Here is a 15,735-nt window from a genome sequence, read left to right on the forward strand (position 1 = left end):
CATCTCCCTGTTGAGCACAACACATCCTCACTTCAGGACAGATTTTCCTCTCCTCTCCAACTTCTAATTTCTGACCACATCTCTGAAACTTACTGACAATTGCACACTATCTGCTCATTTACCCACATACCTTCATGCATCTCTGTACATTTCCCTGCAGCAACGTTCATTAAAAAAAAATTGCTTTGGAAACAGCTGTGAAGCGTTCAACATCAAGGGCATATTGAGAGAGTTATTACAAGACAGAATTCAAAGATGGGATGATAAATATTAACACAGAGTGTAGGGAGAGTCTGTTTATAAAGGATATTTGCTTCTCATTCCCAGTTGAATTGTGACTGTGATAAACATTTTTCCCTCCTGTATTAATAGGCAGATGCAGTCCAAGTCATGTAATCTCCAGCTGTGATTTACTTCAGGTACGGAGATGACGTTAGAGATGACCTGACCTGTGATTAATTATTTTAGAATTCTCCCTAATGGTTTCAGTCCGGTTGACATGTGTATCAGATTTCCACGCCATAGGAATAGCCCATTAGTCACGTCTAAAGATAATTTTAATCTATTGTGTTATTGACTTACATTGCCTGTGAGTCAATAATATCTGTTGCTGCTGTTAGCTCTCTTTGTTGTATCTTGTGGAGGAAACTACCATTGTGGTCAGCCTGACTTCCTGTCAAGTTGTAAGTTTCAGTCTCAACGATCCATCTGGAGGTGCTGGGGAGTTAGTGTATGAGACGTGTCTAGCCTGGTCTCTACCCCCGCCCTGAAGTAATTACTTCTCAAATGCACGTGTGTGCTGAAGAAAACTCCCTCCCTCCTCCCCTAAACATCACTCTTCTCTTCCCCTCTCGTGTCTGGCTTATTCTCTCTCTGTCTTTCTCGTGCATGGCTGTCTATCTGACATCTTGACTTTAGTGAATGGACTGACTGCTAATGGTTGGCATTTCCCCATCACAGAGGACGTGTACTGGGTTGAAAACATCAGTCTGTCGGTTGTCTTCTCTCATCAGAGTGTTTCTGACTGGAGTGGGCGCAGCTCTCTTCCTGTCGTCATGTGGGACTCTAATGGTCTGGCAGTAACTCAAAGGTTCTGAAGTCTCCCCTCAGGCTGTCTGAATGGAAATTTCCTGTACCTGAGGGTTACTGAAGGAGACAGAAGTTCTTGACCCACTTTTGGAGAACCATTGTTGACAACAAGCTAAGTGCCACAACTGACAGGTGAGGACTTCTTAAACGGCGGTCAGGACTCAGAAGTGGTAAAACGTGTAGATGAATGAATGATAGTGCTTTTGTCAACTTTTTCCTTTCGGATGGAGTTCAGACATTCTCTGAAAGTTAGTGCACAGAGTATAACTGTACGTTTTAGAAAATAAGACATACACATGTTGTCTCAAATTGATTGAGAGTCCTTTAGGTCTCAGTTCAATCTCTTCACAGATGCACGCCTGTGCTTCCTAAATATTCGACCTAAAAATTGCGCTGACAAGATCTATTTTAATTCCGTTCTAAAATAACCCCCCCCCCCCCCCCCAACACAATTTTCCCTGTTGCTCTGGCCCCAGGATGACAGAGATAAAAGGAAGCCTGTAGCAGTGTGAGTCTGTCTCACTAAATGATTAGACTAAAGAGGTCTGGGAATGTAGCCAGTGACTGATTCAAGGTCCGAAAACATGCAAATTGCTTCCACAGGTGCTTAAAGGGCAAAACAAAGGGTTGATTCTGAGAACTGTGGAAATGTGGAAGAGAACAGTCTGCTGATTGAGAAAGAAGTGGACATTTTCAAGGATGTAAACGAGTGACGCTTTGAGACCGTTGGGACACGAGACTATCTGTGACCTGGGAGATCTTTCGTCTAGCTGTCACTGTACGTCTGAGAGTCCCCTCCCTGTGCGTTTGGCTAAAAGAACATTAACATACTGCTGGACAGATGTAATGGAGTTAAATCCACATTACAAGTGGTCTTGAGAGGGCTAGCAAGGACAGCTTCAGTGGGTAGATATTACATGTAGTGTCAGTCAAATGTACTCTTCTAATTGCTAAGCAAGGTTCATTTGACGTTAAGAGAATACGGACAACACAAGGACTAAACTAAACCCACAATCTCAGGGAGTTAACCAAGATGCTGTGCAAATCTGATAGACAGAGAATCCTGTGGGAGAGAATGCAAGGCAGGTAGCATGTAGAGTTGCAGATTTATGAATGGTAGCCTGCTACACAAATATTCATGATGCTTTATTAATCAGACAGGACAGATAGCTTAAAAAGTGCATTCTTCAGGCCAAACATGAGATAACAAAACTAGACCTACAGTGTTCTTCAGTAATGTGCTGGAATGTACAGTTGAAGTCGGAAGTTTACATACATCTTAGCCATGTACATTTAAACTCAGTTTTTCACAATTCCTGACATGTAATCCTAGTAAAAATTCCCTGTCTTAGGTCAGTTAGGATCACCACTTTATTTTAAGAGTGTGAAATGTCAGAATAATAGTAGAGAGAATTATTTATTTCAACTTTTATTTCTTTCATCACATTCCCAGTGGGTCAGAAGTTTACATACACTCAATTAGTGTTTGGTAGCATTGCCTTTAAATTGTTTAACTTGGGTCAAACGTTTTGGGTAGCTTTCCACAAGCTTCCCGCAATACGTTGGGTGAATTTTGTCCCATTCCTCCTGACAGAGCTGGTGTAACTGAGTCAGGTTTGTAGGCCTACTTGCCCGCACACACTTTTTCAGTTTTGCCCACACATTTTCTATAGGTTTGAGGTCAGGGCTTTGTGATGGCCACTCCAATACCTTGACTTTGTTGTCCTTAAGCCATTTTGCCACAACTTTGGAAGTATGCTTGGGGTCATTGTCCATTTGGAAGACCCATTTGCGACCAAGCTTTAACTTCCTGACTGATGTCTTGAGATGTTGCTTCAATATATCCACATCATTTTTTCTCCTCATGATGCAATCTATTTTGTGAAGTGGACCAGTGTAACAGCTGTCGTGAGAGAGAGTAGACCAAGGTGCAGCGGAGTTTGTGTTCATCATTGAATATATAATAGACGAAAGAACACGATACAAAAATAAGAAAACCGACAGCCAAACCGTCCTGTCAGGTGCAAAACACTAACAGAAACAATTACCCACAAAACCCCAACGGAAAAACAGGCACTTATGTGTGATTCCCAATCAGCAACAACACTCTACAGCTGTGCCTGATTGGAAGTCACACGGCCAAAATCAATGAAACAAACCAACATAGAAAAATGCACATAGAACGCCCACCCAATGTAACACCCTGGCCTAACCAAAATAAAGAACAAAAAACCCCTCTCTATGGCCAGGGCGTTACAACCAGTCCCTCCTGCAGGAAAGTACCCCCACAACATGATGCTGCCACCTTCGTGCTTCACGTTTGGGATAGTGTTCTTCGGCTTGCAAGCTCCCCCTTCTTCCTCCAAACATAACAATGGTCATTATGGCCAGACAGTTCTATTTTTGTTTCATCACACCAGAAGACATTTCTCCAAAAAGTACGATCTTTGTCCCCATGTGCAGTTGCAAACCGTAGTCTGGCTTTTTTTATGGCGGTTTTGGAGCTGTGGCTTCTTCCTTGCTGAGCGGCCTTTCAGGTTATGTCGATATAGGACTCGTTTTACTGTGGATATCGATACTTTTGTACCTGTTTCCTCCAGCATCTTCACAAGGTCCTTTACTGTTGTTCTGGGATTGATTTGCACTTTTCGCACTAAAGTGCATTCATCTCTAGGAGACAGAATGCGTCTCCTTCCTGAGCGGTATGACGGCTGTGTGGTCCCATGGTGTTTATACTTGCGTTCAATTGCTTGTACAGATGAACGTGGTACCTTCAGGCGTTTGGAAATTGCTCCCAAGGATGAACCAGACTTGTGGAGGTCTACAATTCTTTTTCTGAAGTCTTGGCTGATTTATTTTGATTTTCCCATGATGTCAAGCAAAGAGGCACAGAGTTTGAAGGTATGGTCTTGAAATACATCCACAGGTACACCTCCAATTGACTCAAATTATGTAAATTAGCCTATAAGAAGCTTCTAAAGCCATGACATAATTTTCTGTAACTTTCCAAGCTGTTTAAAGGCACAGTCAACATAGTGTATGTAAACTTCTGACCCGCTGGAATTGTGATACTCTGAATTGTAAGTGAAATAATCTGTCTGTAAACAAATGTTGAAAAAATTAATTGTGTCATGCACACAGTAGATGTCCTAACCGGCTTGCCAAAACTTAAGTTTGTTAAAAATACATTTGTGGAGTGGTTGAAAAACGAGTTTTAATGACTCAAATCAAATCAAATCAAATGTATTTATATAGCCCTTCGTACATCAGCTGATATCTCAAAGTGCTGTACAGAAACCCAGCCTAAAACCCCAAACAGCAAGCAATGCATGTGAAAGAAGCACGGTGGCTAGGAAAAACTCCCTAGGAAAAACTCCATAGAAAGGCCAAAAACCTAGGAAGAAACCTAGAGAGGAACCAGGCTATGAGGGGTGGCCAGTCCTCTTCTGGCTGTGCCCGGTGGATATTATAACAGAACATGTTCAAGATGTTAAAATGTTCATAAATGACCAGCATGGTCAAATAATAATAATCATAGTAGTTGTCGAGGGTGCAACAAGCACGTCCGGTGAACAGGTCAGGGTTCCATAGCCGCAGGCAAAACAGTTGAAACTGGAGCAGCAGCATGGCCAGGTGGACTGGGGACAGCAAGGAGTCATCATGCCAGGTAGTCCTGAGGCATGGTCCTAGGGCTCAGGTCCTCCAAGAGAAAGAAAGAAAGAGAGAAAGAGAGAATTAGAGAGAGCATATTTAAATTCACACAGGACACCGGATAAGACAAGAGAAATACTCCAGATGTAACAGACTGACCCTAGCCCCCCGACACATAAACTACTGCAGCATAAATACTGGAGGCTGAGACAGGAGGGATCAGAAGACACTGTGGCCCCATCCGATGATACCCCCGGACAGGGCCAAACAGGCAGGATATAACCCCACCCAGACCTAAGTGTATGATAACTTCCGACTTCAACTGTACGTTTGGACAGGCATTCTGCAAGCACATTCGATTTTTAAAAGTATAGACATGGTTGGGTTTTTTTTTTAAGAAAGAGGAAATGAAACTGTGTTGGAGCGAAAGGGTAACCACAATAGCGCAGTTATCAAGAACACACCCACAAGTGGTCACATAAAATACAGCATTATGGGCTACAGTATTTGGAAAGATTTGTATCAGCAGTTCTGAATTTATTTTTGGTTAAGAGTCAACGGAACATTAGTAATCTAGACCAGAATGTTCATTATTTCCTTGTTACTAAGAGGGGAATACCACGGTTACTCACAACTCAAGCTATCGGTATGCCACCGATACCTACGTTCAGCCTTTTCACTTTTTCTGATGAACGTTGTCAAGGGCGCAAAATGTTCAACTAACGCAATGATTATTCCATCAATGTCTCTGAAACTGAAAGATGTTTCTAAATTCCACAGTGATTATTGGAGGCCAAATGGCCTGACTAGTCAGTAGATTGCACCAGCATAGCAGAATGTTCTGATGAATGATTAGCACGTTATGGTCTGACAACAGGTTCAGGTCGCCCTATTCACCGTGGTAATAATACAAAGGAAAATGTGCAGATCGTCACATAGTCAACGCTCATTCTTATTTGCTGCTAAATGAACTACTAATCATGTTCGTCTCACCTCAGTTAGGCTATTTGCGGTTTGCATGTAATGTCTGTCATCCACATGGTGAGAACTTAGATTAATGACAGATATGTGGATCACCCATAGAATTACCCTTTAGGATCATTATCATGAGCATTAACCCAGGGAATAGGAATGAGTGCTTGATCAGTCTGGATTACATACCAATTATATACCGTAGAGTACATTTACATCACATGCCAATTCATGCCAATGTATTATCATCCACTTATACCATTAATAAGGGCCTTCTGTTTCTGCACACCGACAACAACAATGCCTGAGTGTGGGATGAGGATGGAAACATAGCAACATCCTCTTCTCTGCCCCATAACGTTTTGTTTTTTTAATGATTTCCTGTTTTATCTTTCAGAACTCAAAAGAGTTTCTCCAATTTGAGCTGGAACCGAGCTACCCCTCAATACCATCAACACATTTTAGTGCAATAATTAAAAAGAAGACTTTGTATTACTCCACCAGAGAGCTGAAAAGGTAATTATGTGATTGCGCTACTAATAATCTAAAAACACATTTTGGTGTATGTGGTATTGAAAGGAACATAGATGTCCATCTTATTAATTGCTGCCATGTTTCCCAGAATCTAATTGGGATTTAGATTGAAATAGGGATGTTTGTTTCATGTGACAGTCAGACTTGCATGTCTATTTCAGGAGCAAGCTAGAACAGAAACTTAGATCTGATTATCAGTGTGTAGTATCAGTCCGAATTTCATCACCAATGATTGATAAAGTTACTGCCGCAGGACATATTTTCTTCCCGCTATGATCGTAACACCCCTGTGACCTTTATAGAACTATGTCCTTCCTTGCATTTCACTAAAGAGTTGAAATACGCATTAAAGCTACGAACTGTACTGCTGTCAGTCTTATTGCCTCCAAATATCTGGTTAATCCAATCCCAGGGCCTGGCTCTGGCACATCGAACGTCACAATGAAGTGCAAATGCTCTCCCGTGAATCACAACCTGTGCTGTGGCAGATAGTCAGCCAGTTGGAAAACATTCAGAACAGTAACCATGGAAAATGTTGATGCAATTACTGGACAGCGGCATTAACATAAGATAATATAAACCCGTTTTAGAGGAGGGAGCCAATATTTCCATGACACATTTTTTGTCAAATCATAAGATCCTGAACCCAATGACAGTAACTGCTATCATACACAGAGGGGGTCAGACAATGTAGAAGGTCACAAATCCTGAAATTGGTGAAGCTTTTCACACAAAGTATTTAAAAGCGGAGAGATGGTTTCACAGTCAATTTGGAGTTAGCCAGTTCCACTGCAATAAGGCTCAAATCGATATCTGTGAGACCATGACTAAACCTCAGAGACCCACTTTTGAAGGGTAGACTCATATTTTCCATCCAGAGCCAATTATCAAGCTCAAATAGTATGTTACATTTTTGACTGTGTCAGAGTGGATAGCCAAAGGGTTTTATCTTTTTGACACATAAACAATTTTGTCAATGAAATGGGTTGGAGCAAAGTGTGATGAGCTGGATACTGGGATATTAAAATGAAATGATTGTGAGTAAGAGGATGCCATCTTTTGAGGGATGAGTTCAACTGATATGTGTTATATAGTATTGTGTCTATTTATACGGTGCATTCAGAAAGTACTCAGACCCCTTCAACTTTTCCACATTTTGTTATGTTACAGACTTATTCTAAAATTGATTAAATACTTTTTTCCTCATCAATCTACACACAATACCCCATAATGACAAAGTGAAAACAGGTTCTTAGAAATGTTTGCATAAGAAACAGAAATAACTTACATAAGTATTAAAATACACGACAGCCCGCTTGGAGTTTGCCAAAATGTACACAAAGGACTCTCAGACTGTGAGAAAGAAGAATCTCTGGTCTAATGAAACCAAGATTGAACTCTGGCCTGAATGCCAAGCGACACGTCTGGAGGAAACCAGGCACTGCTCATCACCTGGTCAATACCATCCCTACGGTGAAGCATGGTGGTGGCAGCATCATGCTGTGGGGATGTGGGAGACTAGTCAGGATCAAGGGAAAGATGAACGGAGCAAAGTACAGAGAGATCCTTGATGAAAACCTGCTCCAGAGCGCACAGGATCGAAGACTGGGGCGAAAGTTCACCTGCCAACAGGTACAACGACCCTAATCACACAGCCAAGACAATGCAGGAGTGGCTTCGGGACAAGTCTCTGAATGTCCTTGAGTGGCACAGTCAGTGCCCGGACTTTAACTCGATCAAACATCTCTGGCGAGACCTGAAAATAGCTGTGCTGCGACGCTACCCATCCATCATGGCAGGGCTTGAGAAGATCTGCAGAGAAGAATGGGGAAACTCATCTAATACAGGTGTGCCAAGCTTGTAGCATCATACCCAAGAAGACTCAAGGCTGTAATCACTGCCGAAGGTGCTTCAACAAAGTACTGAGTAAAGGCTCTGAATACTTCTGTAAATGTGATATTAAAAAAAAAAAGTTTTTGCTTTGTCATTATGTGGTATTGTGTGCAGATTGATGAAGGAAAAAAACGATTTAATACATTTTAGAATAAGGCTGTAACATATGAAAATGTGGAAAATGTGAAGGGGTCTGAATACTTTCCGAATGTATCGTATGTGTATCTATGATACACTTCATGGGCTCTTTTGAATCTGTAAAGCTGAATTGTTACAGATTCTGCGATAGAAATGTAAAGGTAATTTCTGAATGAGCCAACATATGCAGTGTTTACTGTGAATGCAGTCTCCGCTAAAGCAGAGATTGCCTTTAAATTTCAATCAAGCTGTAAAGCTGAACTTCCGCAATGCAGATTGATTAGAGCCCTATGTGAGTAACTTTCTACTAAATGAGAATAGAGGAAGTTCTAGGAAAGACAGAATAGGCTGTCTCATTTATGACTCAAGACTGTCTAAATACAACTTTCCTGGTTAAATAAACGTTAAAAAAAAATGGCAAAGACTACGGAAACTTGATTTTTAACACAGGTGATAAACAAGCTTTTCTGATCAGGGTTCATACATCACAAGCGATTCAAACTATATTTTATTTTACACTAATTACATACCTTTGTGAGAATGCTGTTCATTGACTACAGCTCAATGTTCAACACCATAGTGCCCTCAAAGCTAAAAAATAAGCTAAGGACCCTGGGACTAAACACCTCCCTCTGCAGCTGGATCCTGGACTTCCTGATGGGCCACCCCCAGGTGGTAAGGGTAGGTAACAACACATCCGCCACGCTGATCCTCAAAACGGGGGCTCCTCAGGGGTGCGTGCTCAGTCCCCTCCTGTACTCCCTGTTCACTCATGACTGCACGGCCAGGCACGACTCCAACACCATCATTAAGTTTGCTGATGATACAACAGTGGTAGGCCTGATCACCGACAACGACGAGACAGCCTATAGGGAGGAGGTCAGAGACCTGGCTGTGTGGTGCCAGGACAACAACCTCTCCCTCAACATGGTCAAGACAAAAGAGATGATTGTGGACTACAGGAAAAAGAGGGCCGAGCATGCCCCCATTCTCATCGACGGGGCTGTAGTGGAGCAGGTTGAGAGCTTCAAGTTCCTTAGTGTCCACATCACCAGCAAACTAACATGGTCCAAGCACACCAAGACAGTTGTGAAGAGGGCACGACAAAACCTATTCCCCTTCAGGAGACTGAAAAGATTTGGCATGGGTCCTCAGATCCTCAAAAGGTTCTACAGCTGCACCATCGAGAGCATCCTGACTGGTTGCATCACTGCCTGGTATGGTAACTGCTCGGCCTCCGACCGCAAGGCACTACAGAGGGTAGTGTGAACGGCCCAGTACATCACATCATTGGGGCCAAGCTTCCTGCCATCCAGGACCTCTATTCCAGGCGGTGTCAGAGGATGGCCCTAAAAATTGTCAAAAACTCCAGCCGCCCTAGTCATAGACTGTTCTCTCTGCTACCACACGTCAAGCGGTACCAGAGCATCAAGTCTAGGTCCAAGAGGCTTCGAAACAGCTTCTACCCCCAAGCTATAAGATCAAATGGCTACCCAGACTATTTGCATTGCCCCCCCGCCTCTTTTACACCACTGCTAGTCTCTGTTGTTATCATCTATGCATAGTCACTTTAATAACTCTACCAACATGTACATATTACCTCAACTAACCGGTGCCCCCGGACATTGAATCTGTACCGGTACCCCCTGTATATACCTCACTATTGTTATTTTACTGCTGCTCTTTAATTACTTGTTACTTTTATTTCTTATTCTTATCTATATTTTTTATAACTGCATTGTTGGTTAGGGGCTCGTCAGTAAGCATTTCACTGTTGTATTCAGCACATTTGATTTGATTTTGATTTGTTTGTCTTTTCAGGAACTACTCCAGTTTGGACCTGAACAAAGATAAAGAAACAGATGGATAAAACAAACTTCAACTTGACTTGCGTGACAATCTCTAATAGCCCTATCAGTAACTTATTGATGGGCATCTACATCCTGGCCTTTATCCTGGGCTTGGCCTTTAACCTATTGACCCTTGGCCCCATCGTCCAGCAGGTCCGCAGCCAGAACGCCCTGGGGGTATTCCTGCTCAACCTGTCCCTGTCTGACCTACTCTATATCTTTACCATGCCTCTCTGGATCAACTACTACCACAAGGACCACCACTGGAGCCTGGGCAGCCTCTCCTGCAGCGTGGCCGGCTTCTTCTACTACTCCAACATGTACCTTAGCATCTACCTGCTGTGCTGCATCTCTGTGGACCGCTGCCTGGCCGTCACCTACCCCCTAAGGACCAAAGCCTTCCGCAGCACGCGCTACGCCTGGGTGCTTTGTCTGGTCGTGTGCGTGACTGTCATGTCCGGACACGGCCTGGTGCTGTTCAAAGACAACCTGCAGGACGCCCACGACGACATGCAGGACCGCTGCTACGAGACCTACCCCATGCCACAGCCCGTGGCCCTGTTCAACCTGCTGCGGGTGGGCATCGGCTTCCTGCTGCCTCTGCTGGTGCTGGGGCTGTGTTACTGGAGGATCCTGGGCCAGGTGAAGCAGAGCGAGGGGCTGGGGGAGCAGGCTAAGAGGAAGGTACGGCTGCTGTCCTTCGGGGTGATCGGGATTTTCTCTGTGTGCTTCGCCCCCTACCACCTCCTCCTGCTGACCCGCTCCCTGGCCTACTACCACATGGACGAAAATATGTACTGTCAGTTTGAGCAGAAAATGCACTTCCCTTTCTCGTTCACGCTGGCCCTATCCAGCCTGAACAGTGTGGTGGACCCAGTGCTGTATGTGCTGGTCAGTAACGGGGTGAGGGAGGACATGAGACTGTGCTTCTGTGGGAACAGACAGGGTCAGAGGGAGAGAGAGAGTCCCCTCTCCATTGAACCATGGAACACACATATTACAAGCCTGATCTGATTACATACTGTGTGTGTGTGTGTGTGTTTGTGTGGAGGGTTGGGTAGGTTACTTTCTAAATGTAATCCATTACAGTTACTAGTTGCCTGTCCAAAATTGTAATCAATAATCTAACTTTTGGATTACCCAAACTCACTTTCAGTTGCTTTTGGATTGCCTTCCCTTTAAGAGGCATTAGAAGAAGACAAAAAGGATCCATCCAACGCATTTGGTATGTCATCATGGTGGTCTCTGACTCACTCAGGTGGAACAAGCTGAGGCTTTTTCCAATGCTGAATTGAATGTCATTGAGAAAACAGAATGCTGTCATAAGGTGTCTGAATTTAAAAGTAATCTAATTAATCATGTTGTTTTTCAAGGGTATCGGTAATCTGATTACAATATCTTTGCTGGTAACGTAACTGAATACAGTTACAGTTTGTTGTATTTATGCCCTTCATCTTTTGCTGTAAATCCCTTCTGTGCACATTGTAAAAAGGACGGCATGTTTGTTCTGTGTGACTTTAATAACATGTTCTTTCATATCAACCCACTTTCATGGACAATCAGTCAATCAGGTTGTCTTTAAAATGTTCAAAGAAAAGCCTTTGTGAAGTTTTTCTAACATTCCGCTTGGTGATGAGGATGGGTATTGTGTTCTTTAATTGGAGCTTTCTATTAATGCCTGTCCTCATTGGTAAGGAAAACCCTTTCAAAGGCTGTCTGTTCTGGCTTTATGTTACAGGATTGCTCCGCTTGAAGGGCCCTTGAATCTCTTCAGGCCTGCCACAGGTTTTCATTGATATGTGCTTGGTTTACAAATGAACCTTCTTGTTCTAATTTGCCTGTTTGTGGACTGACATAAATCAGAAGAACATTTGTCAATTTCATATACTGTATATCCCAAACGAAATCTATGTAATAAACAATTCTGGTGTTGGAATCACATAAAATACAGTACTGGACATTGAAGGCATGTTGTACAAATGTTCACCCAATAAACATAAAAGGAAGCTACCCAAATGTGCATATTTGTTCTTACGTTTCCATGTACAATTCCATTATCGGACAAATCAGTTCCCCTCTCACTCCATCAAGGTAAAATATAAAAATAGGAGAACAAAAATCCAGCGCTGGAAAAAAATTAACTTCCTCATCAATTTAGACACTTAGTCAATACAGCTCTTTAACAAATGCTCTGAACATGAGAGATCACTGTAGACCCTCGCTTTAATTAAGCAGTGTGATGCTGATTTATATCGGTTGGCAGCGAGTATTTATGCTGCAGTAGTTTATGTGTCGGGGGGCTAGGGTCAGTCTGTTATATCTGGAGTATTTCTCCTGTCTTATCCGGTGTCCTGTGTGAATGTAAGTATGCTGTCTCTAATTCTCTTTCTTTCTTTCTTCTTTCTTTCTTTCTTTCTTTCTTTCTTTCTTTCTTTCTTTCTTTCTTTCTTTCTTTCTTTCTTTCTTTCTTTCTTTCTTTCTTTCTTTCTTTCTTTCTTTCTTTCTTTCTTTCTTTCTTTCTTTCTTTCTTTCTTTCTTTCTTTCTTTCTTTCTTTCTTTCTTTCTTTCTTTCTTTCTTTCTTTCTTTCTTTCTTTCTTTCTTTCTTTCTTTCTTTCTTTCTTTCTTTCTTTCTTTCTTTCTTTCTGAGGACCTGAGCCCTAGGACCATGCCTCAGGACAACCTGGCCTGATGACTCCTTGCTGTCCCCAGTCCACCTGGCCGTGCTGCTACTCCAGTTTCAACTGTTCTGCCTGCGGCTATGGAACCCTGACCTGTTCACCGGACGTGCTACCTGTCCCAGACCTGCTGTTTTCAACTCTCTAGAGACAGCAGGCGCGGTAGAGATACTCTGAATGATTGGCTATGAAAAGCCAACTGACATTTACTCCTGAGGTGCTGACCTGTTGCACCCTCGACAACCACTGTGATTATTATTATTTGACCCTGCTGGTCATCTATGAACATTTGAACATCTTGGCCATGTTCTGTTATAATCTCCACCTGGCACAACCAGAAAAGGACTGGCCACCCCTCATAGCCTGGTTCCTCTCTAGGTTTCTTCCTGGATTCTGGCCTTTCTTGGGAGTTTTTCCTAGCCACCGTGCTTCTACACCTGCATTGCTTGCTGTTTGGGGTTTTAGGCTGGGTTTCTGTACAGCACTTTGTGACATCAGCTGATGTAAGAAGGGCTTTATAAATAAGTTTGATTGATTGATTGTGGGGATGGGACTTGCTGCAGTCCCTCTGTTCCCGGGTGGGGGGGGGTTATTTGTGGGGCTCATGGTTCCTATCCTAGTGGTGGTCCCTTTGGCTCTTACATTCTGGATAAGAGCTCTCTGGTGTTGATGAGGAAAGCTGAATAGAAGACTCGAGAGACGCTATGGCTCACAGAGAGCACGGCTTCCATCCAGCTTCACTGACAGCAAACATAACGTAAAATGAGCCGTAATTAAAACAGCCACACAGTCCATAATCAGCTGACGGTAACACAGACCGCCCCCACACGCCATAATTAAAACGGCCAGCGATGTTTTGTCTCTGTTGCTGCAGTTACAGAGAGGGATGGACAATTATCCACTGCTTTCAAACCGTTTATTTGAACATCGCTCCCAAAGAAGGTCATATCAGTGTGTAACCGATGTCAAATGGCTAGTTAGTTAGCGGTGGTGCGCGCTAATAGCGTTTCAATCAGTGACGTCACTCGCTCTGAGACTTGAAGTAGGGTTTCCCCTTGCGTTGCAAGGGCCGCGGCTTTTGTGGCTGGATGGGTAACGATGCTTCGTGGGGTGTCAGTTGTTGATGTGTGCAAGGGTCCCTGGTTCGAGCCCGGGTTGGGGCGAAGAGAGGGACGGAACCTACACTGTTACAAGTGCTCCTTGATTATTTGGAAGAAAACGGTCATAAGCTAATATCAGTAGATCTCATGAAGCAAATCCAATAACCAGTGGTGAGAAGGAAAGTTTGTAATGAAATCATTTACTACAATCCAATATAACGGTGTTTGCATGAATGAAATTGAGATAAAGTGACGTTTGTTCTATCTGCTCAGCGCTGATAAGATGATAAGAGCTGAGAAGAGAAGATTTTCAACTAAATCTGACAGGAACGGTCAGTTTCCAGACACAGTCCAGACTCAAATGATTTTGGAACACAATTGGCCGCCACATTCTTTGTCACCAAAAGGAGGGTTCAATAATCGCTTCTCAGTGGCAAGCATTTCTGTGACCTTCCTTAGCTCTGACAGTGGAGTGAGTTAAAGAGGGACAGCATTGAAATTGCAGGTTATCTTGCTATGTGTGGAATGGTGTTTAATGATTCACATGATAGCATGCTGCTTGTCAATAAAGCTCCCACTGTGCCCGTCAATACGGTAGCAGGCTGAATGGTTGGCATTTTACTGGTGGGAACAGTGGGCTACGACGTGAATGCTTGCTCTGATTCTGAGCTGCTCACGGGGACCAAACTCTTGAAATGAGACGCACTGCAAAGCACAGATTTATCTGTCATATTGAATTGGTTTCATGAGGGCTGGGGACAGCCTGTTTACAGAAGGAAGCTCCCCTCTCTTAGAGATTAATGATACGGTACTTTCACAGAGGAATCTTTTTTTTTTTTCATTGTAATTTCCTCTCTTTACCTCACTGAATGACTATTGGTCCGTCTCAGTGCCAGAGCCTTGTTGAACATGATGCAAAGGAAAGATATGCAGACAGTGTTAGTTTTGGAGACTGTGAACATTCTTCAGAAATACAACTAATTCAAGATAGTAAACTAGGTCCTACTTCTCAAAAGGCCATGAATTATGTATGTTGCATTAGTGAGTTTTGTTTGCAAACACAAAATGTCATTCTAGGATCTTTATAAAGGCAGCGCCTCATTGAAAACCAATTTCCTTTGTCTAAGGGTCCTTGATAGATCTCATCAAATTATGGAAGAGTATTAGATTACCTAAACCCTTATTTCTATGTGTACCATTTGTGAAAGCAATGTGCTAAATGATGCATGAACTGTAGCAATATAATGTTATTTTATAATCAATTAATGCAGCTCTCTAGCACTCAAGCACAAATGGCCTAGATGAATGGAGTTTTCAACCTGTGATAGATGTGAAATTATGCTAATAAATGATTATGTGACTTTAACCCTTTCTGGGTTACCCAGAAGTAAAAGGATCTTGCGAAAGTTTTGTAATTTACTGTTTCACTTCTGGGGGGGGGGCATTAACAATTGTGATTACCTTTGTGCAAATGGAGGAAGTGAAGTCTCCTCCCTAGCAAATGGAAACTCGAGGACAAACCCCTCCCTTCTGCTAATTTAACCCGTGTTTATCATGGCCAAAAAGGAAATGTTTGTTTTCATGAATTTTTACGATATAGCCAATTTTGACTTTGGACAGACCGTACCACCCAATCCTGATTCGTCCAAATAATCAATGATGAAGACCCAAAACCAGGAGCTACTGCTTGTAATCACATAATTCTATGTGAGCCTTGAAAGATTCTCGCCATTTCATCTGTCCACGAGAGATTAAGGCAGCTGAAGCTTGTATATCATACTGCTACATAAAATGGCTGTATGTATAGAAAACACTTGACCAATGAGCAGTTT

The 15,735-nt window shown here is 42.8% G+C and overlaps 1 protein-coding gene across 2 annotated transcripts; it reads left to right on the forward strand.

Moving 5' to 3' along the window:
* Positions 1–822: 822 nt before the first annotated feature.
* On the forward strand, positions 823–12,137 carry LOC106612400 (G-protein coupled receptor 4-like). Of its 2 annotated transcripts, XM_014213494.3 has the most exons (3): positions 825–1,221; positions 6,110–6,228; positions 10,099–12,137. In XM_014213494.3, exon 3 carries the CDS (start codon positions 10,140–10,142, stop codon positions 11,139–11,141), a length of 1,002 nt encoding a protein of 333 aa, XP_014068969.1. In that variant the 5' UTR covers positions 825–1,221; positions 6,110–6,228; positions 10,099–10,139; the 3' UTR covers positions 11,142–12,137. The 2 variants fall into 2 exon arrangements, with proteins under 2 accessions (XP_014068970.1, XP_014068969.1); XM_014213495.3 differs by lacking the exon at positions 6,110–6,228 and having other exon boundaries at positions 823–1,221.
* Positions 12,138–15,735: the final 3,598 nt, after the last annotated feature.

This window comes from Salmo salar, chromosome 09 (genome assembly GCF_965601325.2).
Source record: "Salmo salar chromosome 09, fSalSal1, whole genome shotgun sequence".
Classification (NCBI taxonomy): Eukaryota; Metazoa; Chordata; class Actinopteri; order Salmoniformes; family Salmonidae; genus Salmo; species Salmo salar.